Source organism: Apodemus sylvaticus, chromosome 17 (assembly GCF_947179515.1).
Source record: "Apodemus sylvaticus chromosome 17, mApoSyl1.1, whole genome shotgun sequence".
NCBI classification, from domain to species: domain Eukaryota; kingdom Metazoa; phylum Chordata; class Mammalia; order Rodentia; family Muridae; genus Apodemus; species Apodemus sylvaticus.
Genome location: NC_067488.1, coordinates 9,707,115 through 9,727,231, shown reverse-complemented (window position 1 = coordinate 9,727,231; position 20,117 = coordinate 9,707,115). Strand labels below are relative to the sequence as shown.

The following is a 20,117-nucleotide window of genomic DNA, read 5'->3' as shown; positions in this document are numbered from 1 at the left end:
ACACATATATTGTTAGGTTTCTTACTGCACACAACAAGGGACTGAGGTTCATATTTTACATATCAAAGCCAACCTGGCCTCCAGGTTCTCCCAGCACCCCTCAGTCCCTCCCTGGCACACTCTGACTCCAACCCGGAACTTTCCAGCCCAGAGGTTGGTCTGCCCTTCCCCAGAGGCTCTTCCCTATATAGTGCAGACATTTGGGGCTTGGCACGCCCTTTTGTTCTCTCTCTGCACACATACTCTTTCACCACCCCTCCCATGGGGACTCCCTGGCCCCCATCCTTGCGGCTGGTGAGCTTGCCCACCCGAGAGCAGCGTCCCCAAAAGCCTGCCTTACATATATTCTAATCTGGCTCGAATCGGCTCATTTCACAGGCAGAACAATAACCCATCACATATATATATTAGTATCCCTTCCTTCCCAAGCATTATAAATTCATTAGTTTCTTTGTTTTATTCTTATTTGATTTAGTTATTTTTGAAAAAGTCTAATGCAGGTCAGGCTAGCCTCAAACTTGTATGCAGCTGAAGATGACCAGGATCCCGCCATCATGCCTTCATACTTTGTTAAATGCTAATATGTACGCATGCTCAGGAAGACACAGACAGGCATCATAAATAAAGCCTGCAAGTTAACAAAAGAAAAAAAATCAAACTGAGTACAAATGTGGATTTCTTTAAAAAAATGAGTAAAAGTGAGATAAAAGTTTCCAATATAGACTAATAAATTAAGACTTTCATTAATTTTTGGTTTTGGTAACTCATGAAATATGCACAGAAGTTACTAATTATCCAGAAGACTAAACCTAAAAGAAATGACACTTTCCATTCTGTATTCCATATCACACTACTGACAGTTAAAAATATACTTACTAGGAAGGAAAAAAGAACGTCCATGCAAAAGCACGCTCACTGTGGCTAATGTCATGCCTTCAGAAATAAAATGGTTTGGACGCAACTCTAAGGCCAATGGAAAAAGATGCTGACTTATGTACAGCACAGAATTAAACTGCACAGTGCATTCTCTCTGGTCTCTGAAGGACCCTCAGAGGCAGAAGGTACTTTTGCGAGCATTATTTCAATACTTATCAATGTACAAACAGAGTAAGATTTAGACAATCATATTTTAGATGACGGATAGCAATACCACTTGCCAACGAGATGATGAATGGCAATAACACTGGCCAATGAGGGAGAAGAGAAAATACAATTGAGAGCTGCTCTCATCCCAATCTCATGAAGAGAACACGGCCACCCCTGAGAGCCTGCCTGACAGGCAGCACTAAGGGGAATCCTACTGACTTACTGACCTACTCCTCACTGACCTATTGACCTACTGCTGGACCTACACATCACAATGTCTTTAGCCCTTCTGCAGGGCAGCTTCTCCTAGTAATGTGGTGACTGCCACTGAGAGCCAGAGCCCGTCAAAATACAGAGAAAAGACTTCTGTGTGCTCAGTTCTAAATGGAATGTCTTTATATCACACCTCTCCCTAAATGACACAACAATCCTGGGGAAAGGAGACAGAAAGATGGTTAGAGCCAGAGGTGCTGAGCGGCTTCAAGGAAACCACGTCCTTTGGATATAACAGGGTAGATGACCATATGACCTCACAGTGATTGTTACAGTGGACACAAGGCCTGCCCATGTTCAGGCCAGGGAAATTCAGGGATGTGGGTAGGGCAGAGCTGGGTAGACACAGTCTCACTCTTAGCTGCTGGGAGAGGGAGCGTCAGCTTCCTTCGGTGACATAAGCCTTCCTAGGTGTCCTATACTCGGCCAGGCCCCATTCTGAAGAGCAGTGGGAAAATACATACCGGACTTGATAGGGAGAAAACAGAAGCAAGTTAGAAACAAAACAAAAAAAGAAAACTCAAAGTTGGGTGAATTGAGAGGTAAGGGAAGTATGGGAAGAGCTGATGGAATTAAGATCAAAATACATTATGAAAATCTGATTCAATAAAGAATATTATTAAAGACAAACAAAACCTAGGATCTTCTTGGCTTAGTGGTTATTCTAAAATACTGTGGTATTCCTGTCTGAGATTGCTCCCAAACAAACCAAACCCTCTGTTCAAGTGTGAATAAAATCTGTGATTATATCACATTTTACTACTACTATTTCCTGTATAAAATAAAAGGCAGTAAAAATGCATTATCTACCATATATACTTACTTTGGTAACCAAAAATACAAAGAAAGAAATACAAACTTGTTATAGCTAATGAAGATGAGAGACAACAGTATTTATGAAGTCATGGAACTTGTTTTTTTTTTTTAACTATAATTCACCAATTAAAATCATCTTTATTACAAAAGAAGCCCTGCTCCACTTTGTCTAAGAAAAAACCGTTGCTTTCACAATAACACTTCATAAAATTATAATAAAAAATTAAAAGCAAAGTGGTAACCACAAATTAGATAATTAGAAAACAGAAATGATAGAAAGAACAAAAGGATAAATACGGAATAAAAAACAAATTAAGTCTGTCAGTACAACTGTTCCAGGGTAGGCTAGGAGTTGAGGAACTGGGTGGAATGGCTTTTCCAGGAGGCAGCTCGAACCTTTCAAATGCTCACAGTGCGGCTGGCACTCCTCAGACGATTTGTGATATTAGTAAAAAATGAACCAAGAACAGCTTGTGGCCCTGGAGTGGCAGCAAAGAAAGCTAAAGGATAAACTGACAAGAATATTTAGAATCATCTGTGTTCCTGGTCCAAAGATACCAAAAGGTAAAACATAAATTCACAGTAATAAGTAGCTATATCCTATGGCAAGCACACAGCCACACAGAACAGGCTAGAACTGGCTGTACAGCTAAACCAATAGTAAGACAATGCCATTAAATATTTCTTCCTCAGTTGGCCTTAGGCGGTAGAGCAATTTTCATGGCCAAGGCTCACCTCGCCCTGGAGAGAATTGTTTTCATGCCCTATCAATTAAAAGCCTGAAGAGGTCAACCTCAATAAGCCTCGCTCTTTATTCTTCCCCCACACTGCTTGCCTTGCTGCTTCTAGGCAGGCTGCTTTACCGTCCTTAAAGGCTGGCTTCATTCAGAGCGCCTTCAACCTTTCTTCCAGTCCATGTTTGGATCTTAAGAATCTCTATAGACAAAAATCCTTAACACTAGGGCACTTAATATAAGGATTTCCCTAACCTTAGGCCACCTTGCCCACAGGACTGAGGTGTCTTTCCAGTGCTGTAGCCCAGGTTGGTCATTGTCAACCTTTCTCTCTCCTCCTCACTGCTGCTGGGATTACACAGACACAGGGAAGTCTACACTTAAAAATTTACTTCCGAACCTCAAGGTTACAGGGTCTACAGGGTGAGTCCCAGGACAGCCAGAGCTTCATAATAGTGATACTTTGTCTCAAAAACAAACAAATGATCAAGCAAGCAAGCAAACAAACAACCCAAACCAGAAAATAATTACATTCGACTTCCTTATCTGACTTACAAACAACTCAGATTCTTTAAAGAAAGCAGAAACACTCAAAGCCTTTGAAATTATAGAATACGTATGCTCTAACAGCTTTTAGGAATGATAAATATAAAAAGCCAGTCTTGTAAAAGGGAAAATCCTGTTTATACCCCATCAAGAGAAAAGAACACCCATTCACAGAATCTTTTGTCCCTTAGTGTTTGTGTGCTCAGAGCAAGAAGACAGTCCTCAAGGAATATAAACATGTCACTTGTCACTCAAGGTTCTTCAGATACATTTGTTCTGTGGCAAATGAATGCAAATTTATGGAGGAGTTAATAGGACTTTGTGAAACTCAGGATTTTAACACTTACAGAAATAAAAAGATTACTATTAAACGAATCTCTTTTCAAAGGTTTTACTGTATTTATGTATAATGTGCACACATGGCATGTTAGTGTGTGGGTGTGTATGGAGCAGCACATACACAGTAATAAAAAAAAAAAAAACCCAAAAAACAAAGCTCTGTTTCATCAGTTCTTGGTGAGGATTGGTTCTTATGCTTTGAATTAATCAATAATCTGAGCGCCCAAAAACTGAAGGTCCTTGTCCCCAATTGGTTTTTGATCAATCAATAAATGGCCAATGGCTAGGAACTGGGAGAAGGAAAAAGAATCCCCATGATTCCGAGGGAGACAGATCAGATTTAGAGCTACTGAAAGAAACTCATCTGAAATGTAGGTGAGAAGGAAGGCAGCCCCAGGAGGGCTGCCCAGAAGCATCTGGGGCAACAGAGACTAGGGAGCCGCCCAGAGCAGCCAGGGCCACAGAGATAAAACATAAAATTAGAGGGTGTTAAGCCAGGATTACAGAGGGAAATGTGTGTTAGCTGCAGGGAGGATTAGAACTGCCCAGCCTTTGAGCAAGCAATGCATTTAAAATTAACTGGTGTGTGTGTGTGTGTATGTGTGTGTGTCCGTCCATCCTTCATTTAAGAATCTAGATAGTTTCTGGGTAGGTGCCAGGAGCCAAAGCAGAGTAGCTAAATTCACCTCTACAAGTTCTTGCCTTCAGCTGAGTCCTGGGACAAAACAAAGCGAAGACTGTGAGGGGTGGTGGCCAGTGCCTTAACCTACTAAGCCATATTGCTGGCTCTTACTCAGTTCTTTGATTAACTACCCAATGATTTTAAAGTTTATTGAACCACTATTATTTTTAACTTCTACTAACATTTTCAGTGCATCTACTTATGCCGTCATCATTTTTAAAGCGTGGTAGTTGTGAAGGTCAAGCTGGCTTACTCTAAAGGCTAATTTCAAAACACTAGAGTTGTCTGGCTGATACTGTTTTTAGACAGAGTATATCTGATCCTTAAAGGAAGAAATTCCAAGAACGGGACTATATGATCGGTTCATATAGTTAGTCTAGTCTATCAGGAAGACATACACTGAGAAAAACGTCATGCTTAATTCAGGTCTTCAAGACTCTCACAGACTTAGATACATAAAATATGGGTCATGATAAATGATAGCACATAGCTCTAATTAAGTTCACACAAAAACTAAGCCAACTCTAGATATTAAAATTATCTGACAGAACTTACATGTGATTTTTTTTAAATTCTAAAAATAAGCAAACAGGAAGAGATGACTAAGCTTATTGGGAAATTAACCAAGTAGGAGTTTTATACAATACATGCAACTCTGAAACCATCAGTTATATCAAAAAAGCAGATGCTCATGAGTATTGTAGTAAAACTAGGAAACGTGCCTACAACTACCTATGATACCTTACTAAGAACAAAGTCTGAGAACTGGAAGAGCTTAGCACAGGAATTAGACTAATGAAACACTATTAATTTCAATTAAGTTCCTGCTAAAAAGAAAACACTTGAAAAGGTAATGCTGAGAATTTTTCAGAATTGATTGAAGATAGATAGATTTATAGATTTAAGCATTCTACTCCCTAAATAAGAAATACATACAATATACCTACTAAAACTTCAAAATATTTAAAAGAGAAGGTTTTGTTGTTGTTTCATTATTAGGTAACAAGTGAGAAAATTCACAAATCTCAGAGTGGAGGCAAACATTCCAAGGGCGGATACAAAGCCTCTGAGAGTAACAGCCTCTTTACTCAGGTCCTGAGGACCATGATGTAGGGAAGCGCAAACCCAAAATAAGTAATTATCAAACAAATCTAGATCACCACATGGCAGAAAACAAATGACCCATCTAAAATTGTTCATCCAAGCAAAACTAGATAAAGAAAAAAAAAGGAAAAGGAAAAAGAAAAACCCTAAAAGGCAGTTTTGCCTCTGCTCTCCATGAGGAACCGGGTTAATGTAGAGTCTCAAACTCCCAGACATTGAAGTTATTCTCATACACTACAGACCATTCATGATGGAGTAATATCCAATGCAATGAGAGTTCTAGAAAAGAGCTGGTTGTTACACTGTATTGTTTCAGAATAACAAGGGACGAATCTGTGCGTGCTCAGGACAGTTTTCAACTTTCAGTACTCTTCTATTTCAGACATAAGCTGAGAGTGTTAACCACCAACAAGGCTTCAGAGAAGAAATTCATAGAGTAAATGTCAACACGAAGGAAAATGATCCCCAGAGAGAAATGTGAGATACGTACAACAGAAAAATACCTAAAATCTCAAATGATCAGTATTTAAGCACTGTCTCAATAAATCAGTAAAAGTGTGGTTTGTGAGAAAAGAAGAATGAATACAGACTTTAGAAGCCCATAACTGGGAAGAGGGCATGCTGAATAAGAGGTATCAGGGAATTCTTTTTATTGCTTAAAAAGAAAACTAAAGATCTTAGCAAGAGTTTTAAAGGACAAATTACATGGAATTCTAAGAAAATCCCAACAACAACAACAACAACGACAACAATAGAACCTTAATACTTAATACAACACACACTGCCATCGAAGACTGGGAGGGGAGATGAAGCAGACAGAGGTGCAGAACAGTGTGCCCTTAGGAAAGCACATCAGCTCAATGATGAGTTACAACAAGTGATTCTGTACACTGACAAGTGGAGAGAGAAAAAGGGAGCTTCCTACCTGAAACTATACCTTAAAGTTATGCACTCCAAATATTAGGACAAGCACTAGGAAAAGTTAGAATGAATATAATTGAAAGGCAACAGATGAAAACTATGCAAACACATGATGTTAATTAAAACTAGGGAAGGAGAAACGAGTGGGAGATCAATTCCCAAAAGACATAAACCACCAAAAGTCTAGAAGAAGCAGATCTGATTAGATCGATCTCTCTATTAACCGGAGTCAAGGATTAACTTTCCAAAACAGGAAGCACCGGGCCCATATGGATTTACTGTTAAGTAAATGTCAAACATGGAAGGAGGAAACAAAACTAATTCTCCACAATCTCTCGCAGAAAATAGAAGCAGAGGAAATACTTACTAACTCATTCTGTGCGGCCAGCACTACCCTAATAAAAAAACAAAGACATTACAACAAAAAAAAATTACAGACCACTATTGCTCATGAAAATATACACGTGCGTGCGCATGCACGCACACGTGCGCGCGAACACACACACACACACACACCAAAATATTAGCCAGTGCCATGAAATAATGCATGAAAATAAATGTATATAATGATCAAGTCAAATTTATTACAGGGAAAGTTTATTTATTTATACAAGACAAGTTCAATATCTGAAAAGCCATTGATGTAACCAGGAAGCTAAAGTAAAATATTATGATCACAATATCACAGAAAATCCCATATCCATCTGTGATGAAAGCAATTGAGAAGTTGGGAGGATGCCAATGTGATAAGGAACCCATACAAAGAGTGCTCCTACGGCTGCTGTCACAGGCAGCAGGGAGAAAGAAGATTCTTCTGTATAAGGCCTGAAGCAAGGAAAGGAGATTCCCTTCATTACTCTATACAAGCTTCCAGGAAGTCCTGGATACACAATAAAGACATGAAATACAAGGCAGGCAGATAAGAAAGGCGGAATTAAAACTGACTTTGCTCTAAAAACAAATGCTATGGTTTGTGAGTAAAGAAAATCTAAATTATCAACTTAAATACTGCTGAATTAACAGATGGCTGCAGTGTTTCCAGCATACCACGCTAATACGCAAAAATCAACTACTTGCCATTAACATTATTTTAATAGCGTAGGCACAGACCTAACAAAGTGCACATTAGACATACATAGAGAAAAGTGTGAAATAGCGGTGAAGAAAACTAAGGCTTAAGTAATGGAGGCGACCTATGTTCATGGGCAGGGAGAGCTAATCAGTTACCAAGGTACCCGCTCTTCACATTGCAACTACTGTTCCACTTCTAATTCCACCAAGTTACTCTGCCGCTTCCTCAGCTTATTCAACAGTTGATCTGGAAGGTTCCCAGGGAAGGAGGCCCAGCCCAGCCCAGCTAGAGACCACAGCCGGTGCCGCCCGGGGCACCAATGCTGCTCTTCTTTGCAACTTACCTTGAAGCTGCAGCAAGCAAGAGAAGGAGGCTGGCAGCCTGCAGACAGACCCTGCAGCAGGACAGGAGCACACCCACACAAATGTGGGACAGAGGAAGAAGGACAAGAATGGGAAGAGGATGCTCACTACCCCAGAGATCAGGCTGGCAGAAGAGGAGCAAAATGTTCTTGTTTTTTACAGAAAAATTCAAAGTAGGTTACAGGCTCAAATGGAAAATGCAAAAATAAAATTCTTTAAATATATGAAAAACTCAAGGTAACTAAGGGGTTGAAGAGCTGTTTTTAAATAGAATACCAAAAGGATAATCATGAATGAGGAAATCAAGAAGCTACATATGATTAAAGATTAAAACTTCATAAGTCAAACCACAGATGATCTCCTTTGTTCAATATATATAACCAAAAATAAATGCGTGAATCCACATAGACAGAAGATTATCACTATGTGCTTCTATTCGAATGGACCCACCCCAAACAACTGGCCGGATCTGAGCTTACTGCTGATCAATACGAAATGGTGTAGTCATTCTGGAATTGTCTCATAAAACTAAACACATTCTTAACATATAAACTACCATTTGGGCTACCTGGGGACCTACATGATTTGAAAAGATGTTTATACAGAATCTGAATGTCAATTTCCTTTTTTATGAACAGGCCAATAATTCACAAATTAATGGTAGCACAGAGCTTATGGGAGTAACCAACCAGTACTGAATAACGTAAGAGCCTCTCCATTAGATGGAAGCCAATCTGATACTTCCTGGGTAGCCAAGAACCTGAATCTATAAAGCCCGGTGATACAGGGTAAAACCTAACTGAAATAATAATAATAATAATAACAACAACAACAACAAAATACCAGCAATAAATGCCTCCTATGGCAGCCTGCTCCGCCCCTTGCTCATCAGTCCCTCCTTGCTCAGATCATCAGAGAAGTCTCCCTCTGCAGCGGACAGGAACAAGTACAGAGATCTGCAGCCAGACACTACACAACGAGAGGCCCCAGATAACTCAGCCCTAGACGGGATGTCTCCACCAAATCCCTGCCCTCAAGGCTCAGGGAGCCCCATGCCTATCTATATATTACAGCTTCCAATTTAGAGTTTTTATGGGATTGTCGACTGTGCAAATGTGTGAGTCTCTGTTTCTTGTACCTTCTTTTGGCCCCTTTTCTGTTTGTTCAATTCTGATGTGCTAGCTTGTTTTATCTTCTTGTATTATATTTTTATTATGTTGTATTTTATAATTAGCCCATAAAATGTAAATACAAGTAAACTCTATTCACGGAAGTGAAAAATGAGTGAAACAATAAGCAAAATATTCAGGGTGGTGCTTATCAATTCGGGAAGACAGCATCAGACAGAGAAGCCCATGTAAGCAAATGTAACGTGAACGTGATGTTATCATTTTAACGCTCAGTGGCAAAATCAGATCTTCATTTTATTCTGATGCCTTCTAATTTATATACCTAAGTACACTTTTCAACTACTACGTCCAGTACAGACATGAGTCTAATGTCAGTATCTGTGCGTCCCTTGGGTTAAGCTGTGCGTGTCCACCGAGCAGGGGGTGTGTTTCTGACAGGATGTCATGTGTTACAAGGTCACGCATCACTACACTGCCTATTGGTACACAGGGTGGCAGCAGGATGGGCAGAAGAATGGCTCTGGGGTCGGAGTTGGGTTTCCACTCAAGCTTCTTAGAGCTCTGTCAACTTCAGCAGCCTCACAGAAATGAGGCTTTTTATAAGGAATAAATATTACATATAAAACAGGTAGAGGGTAAATGTTAAAACAGGAAAAGTACCACCAGCACCACCACCACCACCACACCCACGTTCCGTTCCCCTCTTTCTACTCTAATGACTGCAAGGGCAGAGACTTTACCAACATGGATGAGAACTGGGTAACAGTGAAGGCCTCACTCTGAATTTAGCCACTGTAGTATGATGGCCCCGATTCACATACAAGAGAAAGCTGATAGTGTAATGGGGTTGTAGAACTTTAAAAAGACAACCCATGCCACGTATGTAGAACACTACGTAACATGCACAGCCCTGCAGCCCTTATCTCTGTCACTCTTCCAGCCACCTCAGACTGTGATGACCAACTTGCACATTTCAATACTGCTTTTTGGAAGTCCCAGTGTGAGCTGACTCTTGGACTGTAACACACCAGTAACTTTCCCTGAGGGTGCACACCTCAAATACCAAAAAAATGAAGCCCACCTTTTCTACACAAAGACAACCTAAAATAATCAAACTGGTGAAAAACCTCAATTATTAGTAATGCTAATAAAATAATGTTGGTGTATAATGACTTTACTGCTGCTGCTGAATTAGACTAACCCTCGTTTTTATCAAATGCTTTCAAGCAAATTACAACTTACTGACAAATAACCAGAGATAAGAATTGACACACGTGTCTACTAAAGACATGAATATCTTTAAACAAAAGACTGGAGATTCAAGTTAAAGATGTCAGCCTGAATTTTCAAAACAGCCTTAAAGCTAAAAACATGAAAAAAAAAAAAAAAACAAAAAACAAAAAACCAAACCAACCCAAACTCCAGAAAGCTAAGCATACTTGAGTAATAGGATTCTCATGGAATCTAAGTTGCAACGGGTTAACTTCACGATATACATTTGACCCGAGGCATCTTCTAAGTACTATTAATGATTTTTAAAAGTGCTTATTTATTTTGCGTGGGGTATGTATGTGCCATGGTGTTCGTGTGAGACAACTCCTTTCAGAAGGTCGTCCTCTCTTTCTACTACATGAGTCCTGGAAGTCAGGTTTGGCAGCAAGTGTCTTTACTTTTTGTCCCTGTTGCTACCTATGTTAATATTTTGGAGTAAAATGATCTCATTCATAAAATGAAAATATCTTGTATTTACATATGTGGTAACTGTAAGATCAAATTTGATACCACATATACAAGCATTAAGAACAGTGTTAGTGCTAAGAGAAATAGATGGCCACATTCTCACCAGGTCTGTAAGACAGTCTCAAGTCTGTAACTATTTATCAGCTGTGTAAAAAACAGGAAGCATGCTAAAAAGCACGGCACACAGAGAGCAGACATCAGCTTTCCTGGGTTCTCAAAGACTGCTTATTCTCTCAGAGGAAAACTGTTTCGCTTTCAGTTTCAACACAGAAGAGCATTGGTAAGTAAGGACTCTAGGCCACCCATGTGTTACAAACCCAGCCTGCTCCAGCCCTTCCCTGTCCTCCATTCCCAGAGGGACCCGTCTCAGGTAGGAAAACTGGGAACAAAGCCCGATAGAGATGAGGACACAGGGCACTAGCCAGAAAGCCTTTATGAGACAAACTAGTGATGTGAAATCTTGCTGGCTTCAGGCTGAATCTCTGTCACCAGATGTCACTTAGTCCAGGGCAGTGCCTGCCTGCCTCCACATCTCACGGCAGCGAATTCAAAGAAAGTATAAAGAAAATGAAATATTGTATGCTTGCCTATACTGCATGTGTGAGTAGAGCTAATGACCAGTGAAAAACTAGCTGTTCAGGGACCTGCGTGAGCGGCAGGACTCAGTGAGCGCCCAGTGTGCCATGGGCAGCACTGTGCTGACCCAGGAAGTTCAAAACATGTAAGAATTGCCTAAAGTTGCAACTGAAATATTTTAAAAATCACTAAGTATTTAATTAAATTGTAAATAAAGAATATGAATACTTGTATTGCTCTTGGCTAAAAACTGAAAAGGCTGAGATAAGTAGTTAATCTGATAAACCTGATCACAAATTTAAAAATTATTATTTTCAGGAGCATAAAACCCATCACCACTGATGTGACAGAAAATTAAAAACCCGAAATTCTAGTTAAATAAAATCAAGTAGAGGGACTTTGTTATTTTTGACATGCTTAACATTTAGTTGAGTACAGTAACTTTGGGACATTTTCTAAAGTGACTCCTGATGGAGAGGAGAACATCTTTACCTAATTCACCCTTAATTATCACAAAACAAATAGCATTCGTAAGGAAAAACAGTCCTAAATCACAAGAGCAACGGACAATACATTTTACCAAATAGTGTGCATAATTATATTGAAAACCAAGTAGGTTCCTTAAAATACAATTTAGTTTTTTCTGTATAACTGTACTTAAAGATCTGTGTTAAGTAGCATTAACCAGAAACTTTCTGAATAGTTTTAAAAACCATCTTAGACTACACAACAATAGCATTTTCTCAGAGTGCCCAAGGAAATGTCTAACAGAATCTAGTTTGTGATTTATTACATAAAATTTAGTTTTCACTCTCTTCTTCTAATCAAGGAAAAAATTCTGAATCCTTTCCTACAAGATTATATTTAAATGAAAACATTAAGGCAGTAATAAAGATATGCTATTTTTTTCTTTTGGAGTGAATAGAAAACCACCATGTTTTCACAAAGCAAAAATCTACTGACATACTCATCTTCCTTTGAAATATACTTAGAATTCTTAAATATATGCTAACTTTTCTGCAATCATGTAACTTTCTACTCTATAAATACTCTGCTTATACATTCAAATATGATATAATTTTACATAATGGCACTAATACAAGATTGGCAGGTACAGAAACTGCAGTAATTGATTAAGATTTACCAGAGTGTATTTATGATTAACTGGCTGATGTCTTCTCCCTTTTTTCCCATACCAGAGTCGGGACATTTCCTTCCCAGGTCACATTAAGCTTCAGCAAATCACGAAAGAACTGTTTTCAAAAGCATTCTTCCTCTGTCAGAGATAAATTTGCAGCACCAGAGCCCTGCTACAGTGACAAAACAGTTTGCTAGAGACAAAGATTTGATTGACATGACAGAGAGCTAATCACTAAGTGGTATCCATTGAACAGCTAGTCCTGAGTGGAGACTGTAAAGCTGGGGAGGGAAGAACTGTTTCCCATGCTCAAGTTAGGTTGCACTGCACCCAAATGTGCAAAGAAAGAGCTCAAAAGTTTAAAGACGCAGAGCACATATTTCCACAGCATTCACACACACACTAGGTGTCACAGTTATAAGGCATGAGATAAGTAGTTAGTTTGATAAACTGTGTAATTCCATTCTAGAATTTCTCCCAGATTCCAGGTAACTGCACTTTCCTGTTTGCTCATACATTCCCACAGTTCTGCTCTATTTCTTTTTTGTTAGACATTTATTCTTTAGAGCTAATAATCCTATGAAATTCAATCTTTTATGAGAATACTCATAGATAACAAAAAGATCATTTAAAAATGTTTTCTAGTGTATTACTTATTGAATGATACTTAGAGTTACTATGTCTTCATATATTGTACTTCATTAATTAGTAGTATAAGGACTACAACCAAGAGCTTATTTTCAAAAAAAATAAGTGCAATCTATAATTAATTTAGATGTAAACTGAAGTTATCTAGAGCTCAGTTTATCTATGGTGTAATGGTATTGTCCAAATATTTCTTTCATTTTAAGGCAAACTGATTCTATTGTTAACCTGCTATATACAGTACCCACAGACATTTCTTCACCATACACACACACACACACACATGCACACACTATTTTTCAAGCACATAGAGCACAGTGCGCCCACAGAATGCAGCACTCTCTGCAATTAGCATTCTCCACTGCCCTGTCCACCTGCCGTGCTACTCTCCATTCCTCTCAACCACATTCCTAAACATAACGTACACTGCGGTCAAACTCCATCTTCTCACACAAGCTCTGCACAGCACAACCATTAACAATGCTAAAAAACAAAAACAAAACAAAACAAACAACAAAAAAACATTGGGGGAACATTTTAAAAACCTTTCTAAAACACAAAAATAGGTGCTTCAAAATGAAGTGTGCTATGGAAACCAACAAAGCACCACAGGCCCAGCCCAGCCCAGCATCTGCTGCCTACTCACTAGCCAGACCTGAGAACTGTGCTCTACCTGGGCTGACTTAGACAGAAACACACCCTTCACTTGTCGATACTGTCAACTGAATGAGCTAATAATCTAATGACTACGCTGACAAGAGACTAGGATCATTTTTGCTTATTCTTTTAATATACTGACCCAATTTTAATTTGGGATTAGGTAGTTCTCCAATAACAAAGATGAAGTGTATTTGGGAAAATAAACCTAGGTCATTTGTTACCCAGCTGTTCATCAGATAGCATGTTAACTAAGCCATTGCGGGCCTTTGGCACATTGCAAGTTTCAGCAGTGATAACCAGTGTTCTTCTTTGGAAACATTCAGTGAATGACCATAGCAATAGCTCTACTAATGACAGCTGTGCAAACAGAACTGAATCTACACAACAGGATAGAACTGAGAGTAATGGTGTAGAAGACTAAGATTAAATATTTACATTGATATAATCAAACCAGAGAACACTGGAAGTTATAAGCAAAATCATCATGTAAGTAATTTGAAAAATTAGGTCATAAGTAGACATAAAAATGTTAATATTCCTTTGGGGGTTTATTTTCTAAGCTGGCAACATATTACACTTCTATTTAAACAGATAACCCGAGCTTTGACTGACTGAGAAGTTCTAAGTGATATCTAATACTGAAAAAAGATTCAGGTCTAAGAAACTAGTCATTAAATGGAGCCTCCAATGTATCAATGCTTTGCCAAAGGATAGAGTTAGAGAATACGTCAGAGCCTTTTCTTTTAATAACAATCATTTCAAAAACAGAACTCTAGCTGGAAAGATGGCCCTGTTGTCAAGAGCCTTGCAGCCAACCTGATTCCTGATTAGGAGATGCCACTGTTGAAATGTGGATAAATTTTCCCCGTCTTTTGTGGGAGAGGGGATATCTCTTGGTGTAGAGCTCACCTATAAATCTCTAACAATGCCTTTCCAACTGTCCTCAAATTTCTAACCCTGAAACCCCTGCCTTTTCTATTTAGAGTCAGAGATTTAATTTCTGTGTGTTGTATAAAAGCTCTTTTGAGCATGTCTTTAAACTTCTCCTATTCCAACTGCACATCTTAGACAACTGGGAGACATGATATATAAGGTTTGAATAAATCTTAGACTAAAGATGGAGGTGACACAGGGTCTGAGAGAATCACTGACAGTAAACAATGGAGTTAAGGGAAGTAAACTGGGAGAAAAGATCAGTCTGTCCACAGGATTGTGGGATAGCCAAAATCTGACATGTTTGGATGATGTATTGATGTTCCCTGGAAGAAGGAATAAAGACAAATAGATGAAACACGGTAACAAAGGACTTTCTGACAGAACTGTCCTAAGAGGGAAAGCATTACTCTCTCAATCTCTATCACTGATGTTAAAACAAAAGACCAGTGTAGGAAAGACGCAAACTGAGAAGACCAGATGGTAGCGAACTATGCGTTCTAAATTCTAACTTCATATTCCGATTTCATAAAACTTGCACTTGAAAAGGTTAACCATGCACACCAGTGGTCCAAACATCTGAAACGGAACCTAAGTGGCTGAGCAATCAGTCTTAACTCCATTGCTGCCCCGCATTACCCATACTCAAGAGCATCAGCCCGGAGTGCTGCTTCCAGAAGACAAGGAGGACGGCACTGCTACACACCACACTTTGCCACCACTTGATTTGTTTGTTTTGTTTTGTTTTGTGTAAATTCTCCTAGGACAAATGAGGAGGTATAAAGATTTTTAATCAATAAATTATAATCTGCAATGTTTTCTCCAGAAACTGAATCTGTTCTTTTGAGTCAGGTTAAAGAGTTTGTCGGGTAAAAAGAGACCCTAAATTGGGGAGCTTGGAGCCCCAGAAGCCATATAAGGCTCAGGTGGAAGTAGAGGCTGCTCATGCTAGTTTCAGACACTGAGATGGGGGCGGGGGGAGTGCAAGCTGGCTGTGGCAGTGGTGCCTGGGAGCTCTGGGCTCCACAGAGAAGGGCTGCCTAAAAGAATATGGTGCGAGAGCCTAGCAACCTTGGTTTCTGCGAATACACATTCGCACATAAACTACAGTTCACACATTTGCAAATATGCACACAACGTATGTACCCATATGAAAAGAGGAAAAGATAACAAGTCAGAGGTTTCAGAGGTTTCGTACTGCCAAACTTAACTGATCCAACCATAACTGGAAAAAGGTTTTGATTCTCTTTTGTGATGAAAATTCTGCCACCCAGCATGGTACTGCCCGGTTTAGAAACTTCATCCTAATCTAGCTGCCACTAAACTCTTGTCATTCACATGCTCTCCTTTCCCACCTTAGTTCCTCCTGTGATCTACTTTCAACTGTTGCTATCTTAAAACTTGCACAGGTCTTCCAAAATCTGGACAAATTTACCTTCTAAAACCAAGTAAGTATTCTGTGCAGTCAGTTAGCATGTGATCACCACTCACAGTGAGGGGCAGCAGGTGCCCAATACCCCAGCACCATCCAGTAAGGGGCAGCAGGTGCCCAGCACCCCAGCACGATCCACAGTGAGGGGCAACAGGTACCCAGCACCCCAGCACCATCCACAGTGAGAGGCAGCAGGTGCCCAGCACCCCAGCACCATCCACAGTGAGGGGCAGCAGGTGCCCAGCACTCCCCATAAATTTCCTTCCTGCCACTTTGCTACTCCACAGTTCCCAGGAACTCAAGAACCCTGGAAAGCAATGCATTTCAGCTCCTTTTTCACTCTTTCATATCAGGCCTTCCCTTGGGTCATCCGCATGGTTGCTTATATCATTACAAATTTCTTTTTATTGTTGTATTACTTAAAATTTTATAAACATCTACAAATTTACCCATCTATTCTCCTGAAAGGGACTCAGGTCATTTCTAATTTAAAGCTATTATAAATGAAGCTGGAATTAAGATTAATAATTTTTATTTAAATATTAAAATGAATGTAAAATATAGATTATTTCTTTTCCTTCATTATATTGATGATGATGTTATATGTAACAAACACAATGATGTTAGACATTGAAAATCAGAAACACAACTTAAACAGAAAACATATCACATATACTTTAATCATTGTACATGCTAAGTACATGCACAGTAAACTCATATACACAAATAACCACAAACTAACCAAATGGATAATAAAATTTGAGTCCATTTATTATCACATTTTAGCATCTGCTCTATGTTTTCTTTTTTTTTTTTTTTTTTTTTTTTTTTTTTTTTTTTTTTTTTTTTTTTTTGTTTTTTGGTTTTTTGGATTTGTTTTTTTTTTTTTTTTTTTTTCGAGACAGGGTTTCTCTGTGTAGCCCTGGCTTGTCCTGGAACTCACTCTGTAGACCAGGCTGGCCTCGAACTCAGAAATCCGCCTGCCTCTGCCTCCCAGAGTGCTGGGATTACAGGCGTGCGCCACCACCGCCCAGCCTGCTCTATGTTTTCTAATAACATCAAGAAGAGATTAAGACAAAAATATCAGAATAAGAAAAATGTTGTTACACCATCAACCTCCCTGAACAAAGCATATAAAATGGTATAATCCTAAAATTTTTTTATCTATGGAGGCTTTGAAAAACACTTATCAATATTAGCTTGGACACTGTTTACAAACTCATTAAACTTGAGCACATAAAAAATTATTCTTATAAATTAGTACCACCTTGATATCATCATATTCAAATCAAGAAAACGCTTGTTAGGTATGAAACTGAGGAGTAACATCTAGTTGTACTAAATGAATGTTTTTTTTATTCAAGAGAAAAACTACAGTTAACTCAAATAGGGACTTTTTATGACAATATGATAGCAATGTTACTTCTATCTTTGTCAGGTTATCTTCCTTTATGCTAGTATATGTAAAAATTACTTTATTATTAGTGACTTTATTATTAGTGATTTATTATTATATTATTATTTTAATATAAAAACAGTGACAAAGAGCATTAACGTTACTAGTCAGACTCACTCAATAAATACATTTGGGCCTAGACTACAAACTAGGTCTTCAAAAATCTGTTTTGTGCAATGGTTCTTAAGTCTACGGCATACCGTAGGTTACACACTCACACAAAGTAAACAGAAGCAAGCAGGGCTGACGGGAGCCTGGCCCTCCTTACCTCCCACTCCCTGGCTGCGGCCTCACCAGCAGGGGCTTCATTTGGTTCAGACTCATCCAGCTTTTTGACTACTATAAATCCAGGCTCTCTGGTATATTCACCAGTATCTTCTGCATAGATTTCTGGACTCCACTGAATGAAGAAGGCGTACAAGTGGTCTGTCCTGTCAGAGCAAAAAACTATTAGCAGGCTATTAGCTCAAGGTAAAAACTTTATTTGTGAAATATCTTAATAGAAGCTGAAGACTTTCAAAATACACCACACACTATATAAAATCGTAAAGTCTATTAAGGGAAGATATTATCCTTAAAACCTAACTTGGCTAGGATCTGTCAGGTCCTATAAAAGCTGTGCCTCTGAAGGCCTTCCCCATGGCGACTGCAGTGTGGTACTCTCCTCCACAGAAGATACCAGCAGTGGGAAAGACAGCCGCTGCAGCATTCGGATTGATAGCAGCAGTCCACAGTGTGACCCCGACATATTAAAAGGGGAGTAACTTTTCCCTTTAGATAATCACTAACAACAGTTCTGTTAAGTTTTCTATGATAAATTTCAAAATTCTAGTAATATTAATATAAGATAAAAACCAAGGTACATTTTATTCATATTCGCAATGAAATTTCTAACGGGTAGTAAGGTAGAATAGTACTATTATTATTTTTTTTTTAGGTTCACAGACTTTATTTTTTGACAATGAACAGAAAAAAACCCATGAACGGGAGGCCACAAGCACCGAAGGCATGATGCTGAGAGGACCGGAGCCTTTCTTCTACCTCTGTACATTACAGGGAAGTATTAGTTTTAATCAAGGAGAACTAACAGACTTTTTCCTAGTTATGTTTGGAACACTTAAGTTTGGAACTAAGAGCAACATTAACAACAAAATTCCATATAAATATTAAAAAATAACTGGGCTGGAGAGATGGCTCAGCAGTTAAGAGCTGACTGTTCTTCCAGAGGTCCTGAGTTCAATTCCCAGCAACCACATGGTGGCTCACAACCATCTGTAATGGATCTGATGCCCCCTTCTGCTCTGTCTGAAGACAGCAACAGTGCACTCACATACATTAAATAAGTAAATAAATCTTTTAAAAAAAAAGAGAGAGAAAACCAAGAATAATGAGAAACACTAAGTTTTATGTTAGATTTAACAAAATAGCAACATTTTAAATTATAGCCATTTTAATATTACTGGCTTATTCAACAGGCTTAGGTTCTTTCAAGTAGTGAATTATGCAAATCAAGCTATTTTAATTACTAAAATCCCATTTGATACAAAAATGTACACTGTTTGGTATATCTCATAGTATAGAGGGAAGAAGACGTTTACCAATAGATCCCTGAAAGTAATACTATTCAGAGCATACTATCGAGGATTTCTAAGACACACTTTGCCTTTGGCGTGTCACTCCTGACCAGCACTGTCTGGGGACTGTGTGGCCAGGGTGCAGCCCACTCAACCCGTCTTCTGCTACCACTAGTGTTTCTTCCACAATTAAAATGAGAGAACCCTAACACATCGGGTTTCTAGGAGGGCATTTTTAAGTATAAACACTCTCAAGCTGCTCAAGACTGGTGAGAATATTAGGAACAATTATACAAAAAAGGTCTCTTTGTAGATCCAGTTGCTTCCAATTCATGGAAGAACACAGATCTGAGCTTTCAAGGAATAGGTCACCAATAGTCACTAAAAATTATGATAAAAGACCACTGAACAATTTTTGGAAGACACACAGACACATCTAAATAACTGGGTGCAGTTATTATAATGAGACATTACTGATGTTTAGAAAACAAAGCTTCCCAGCAATTAAAGAAAAATGAAATGGGCATGGTGGTCCAATCCTGAAATCCACCGCACACTTTCACAGAAGGTGCGTCTCTGTGCTATAGGGGTTGCCGCACTGCTATGGCTTTAAAAGTGAAGCATGCTATAGGTGGTAACTGTCCCACTATGAAAAACCCGATACTCTCTTCCATCATCCTAGCAAGTAAAAAACATGCAATTTCAGTATATCCAGAAAAATATGTACAATTTGCTACAAAATTATTAATAAAGGATAAAAATATCTTAAAAGATTCTGTAAGAAAACATACTAGAATACACAAATTTGAAGATAAACTGTTAGATAAAGAACTACACATGATTTTCCTTCATAGGACTGTATCCGTTCATATGCTCATGAATCTTCATGGCCCAGGAC

The 20,117-nt window shown here is 38.8% G+C and overlaps 1 protein-coding gene and 1 non-coding gene across 8 annotated transcripts in view; both read right to left on the bottom strand.

The window, feature by feature from the left end:
* Oxr1 (oxidation resistance 1) overlaps positions 1–20,117 on the bottom strand; it is a 409,810-nt gene that overhangs the window by 11,779 nt on the left and 377,914 nt on the right. For 5 of the 7 annotated variants that reach the window (XM_052160406.1, XM_052160408.1, XM_052160410.1 and 2 more), the window contains one exon: positions 17,914–18,076. In XM_052160406.1, coding sequence (XP_052016366.1) covers positions 17,914–18,076 — 163 coding nt within the window. Of the gene's footprint in view, positions 1–12,525; positions 12,746–17,913; positions 18,077–20,117 lie in introns of those variants that run through there. The other 2 variants (XM_052160412.1, XM_052160411.1) reach the window with 2 other exon arrangements.
* Positions 18,597–18,727, bottom strand: LOC127668317 (small nucleolar RNA SNORA57). Its single transcript, XR_007974085.1, has one exon. It is a non-coding gene; the product is annotated as a small nucleolar RNA SNORA57 (small nucleolar RNA).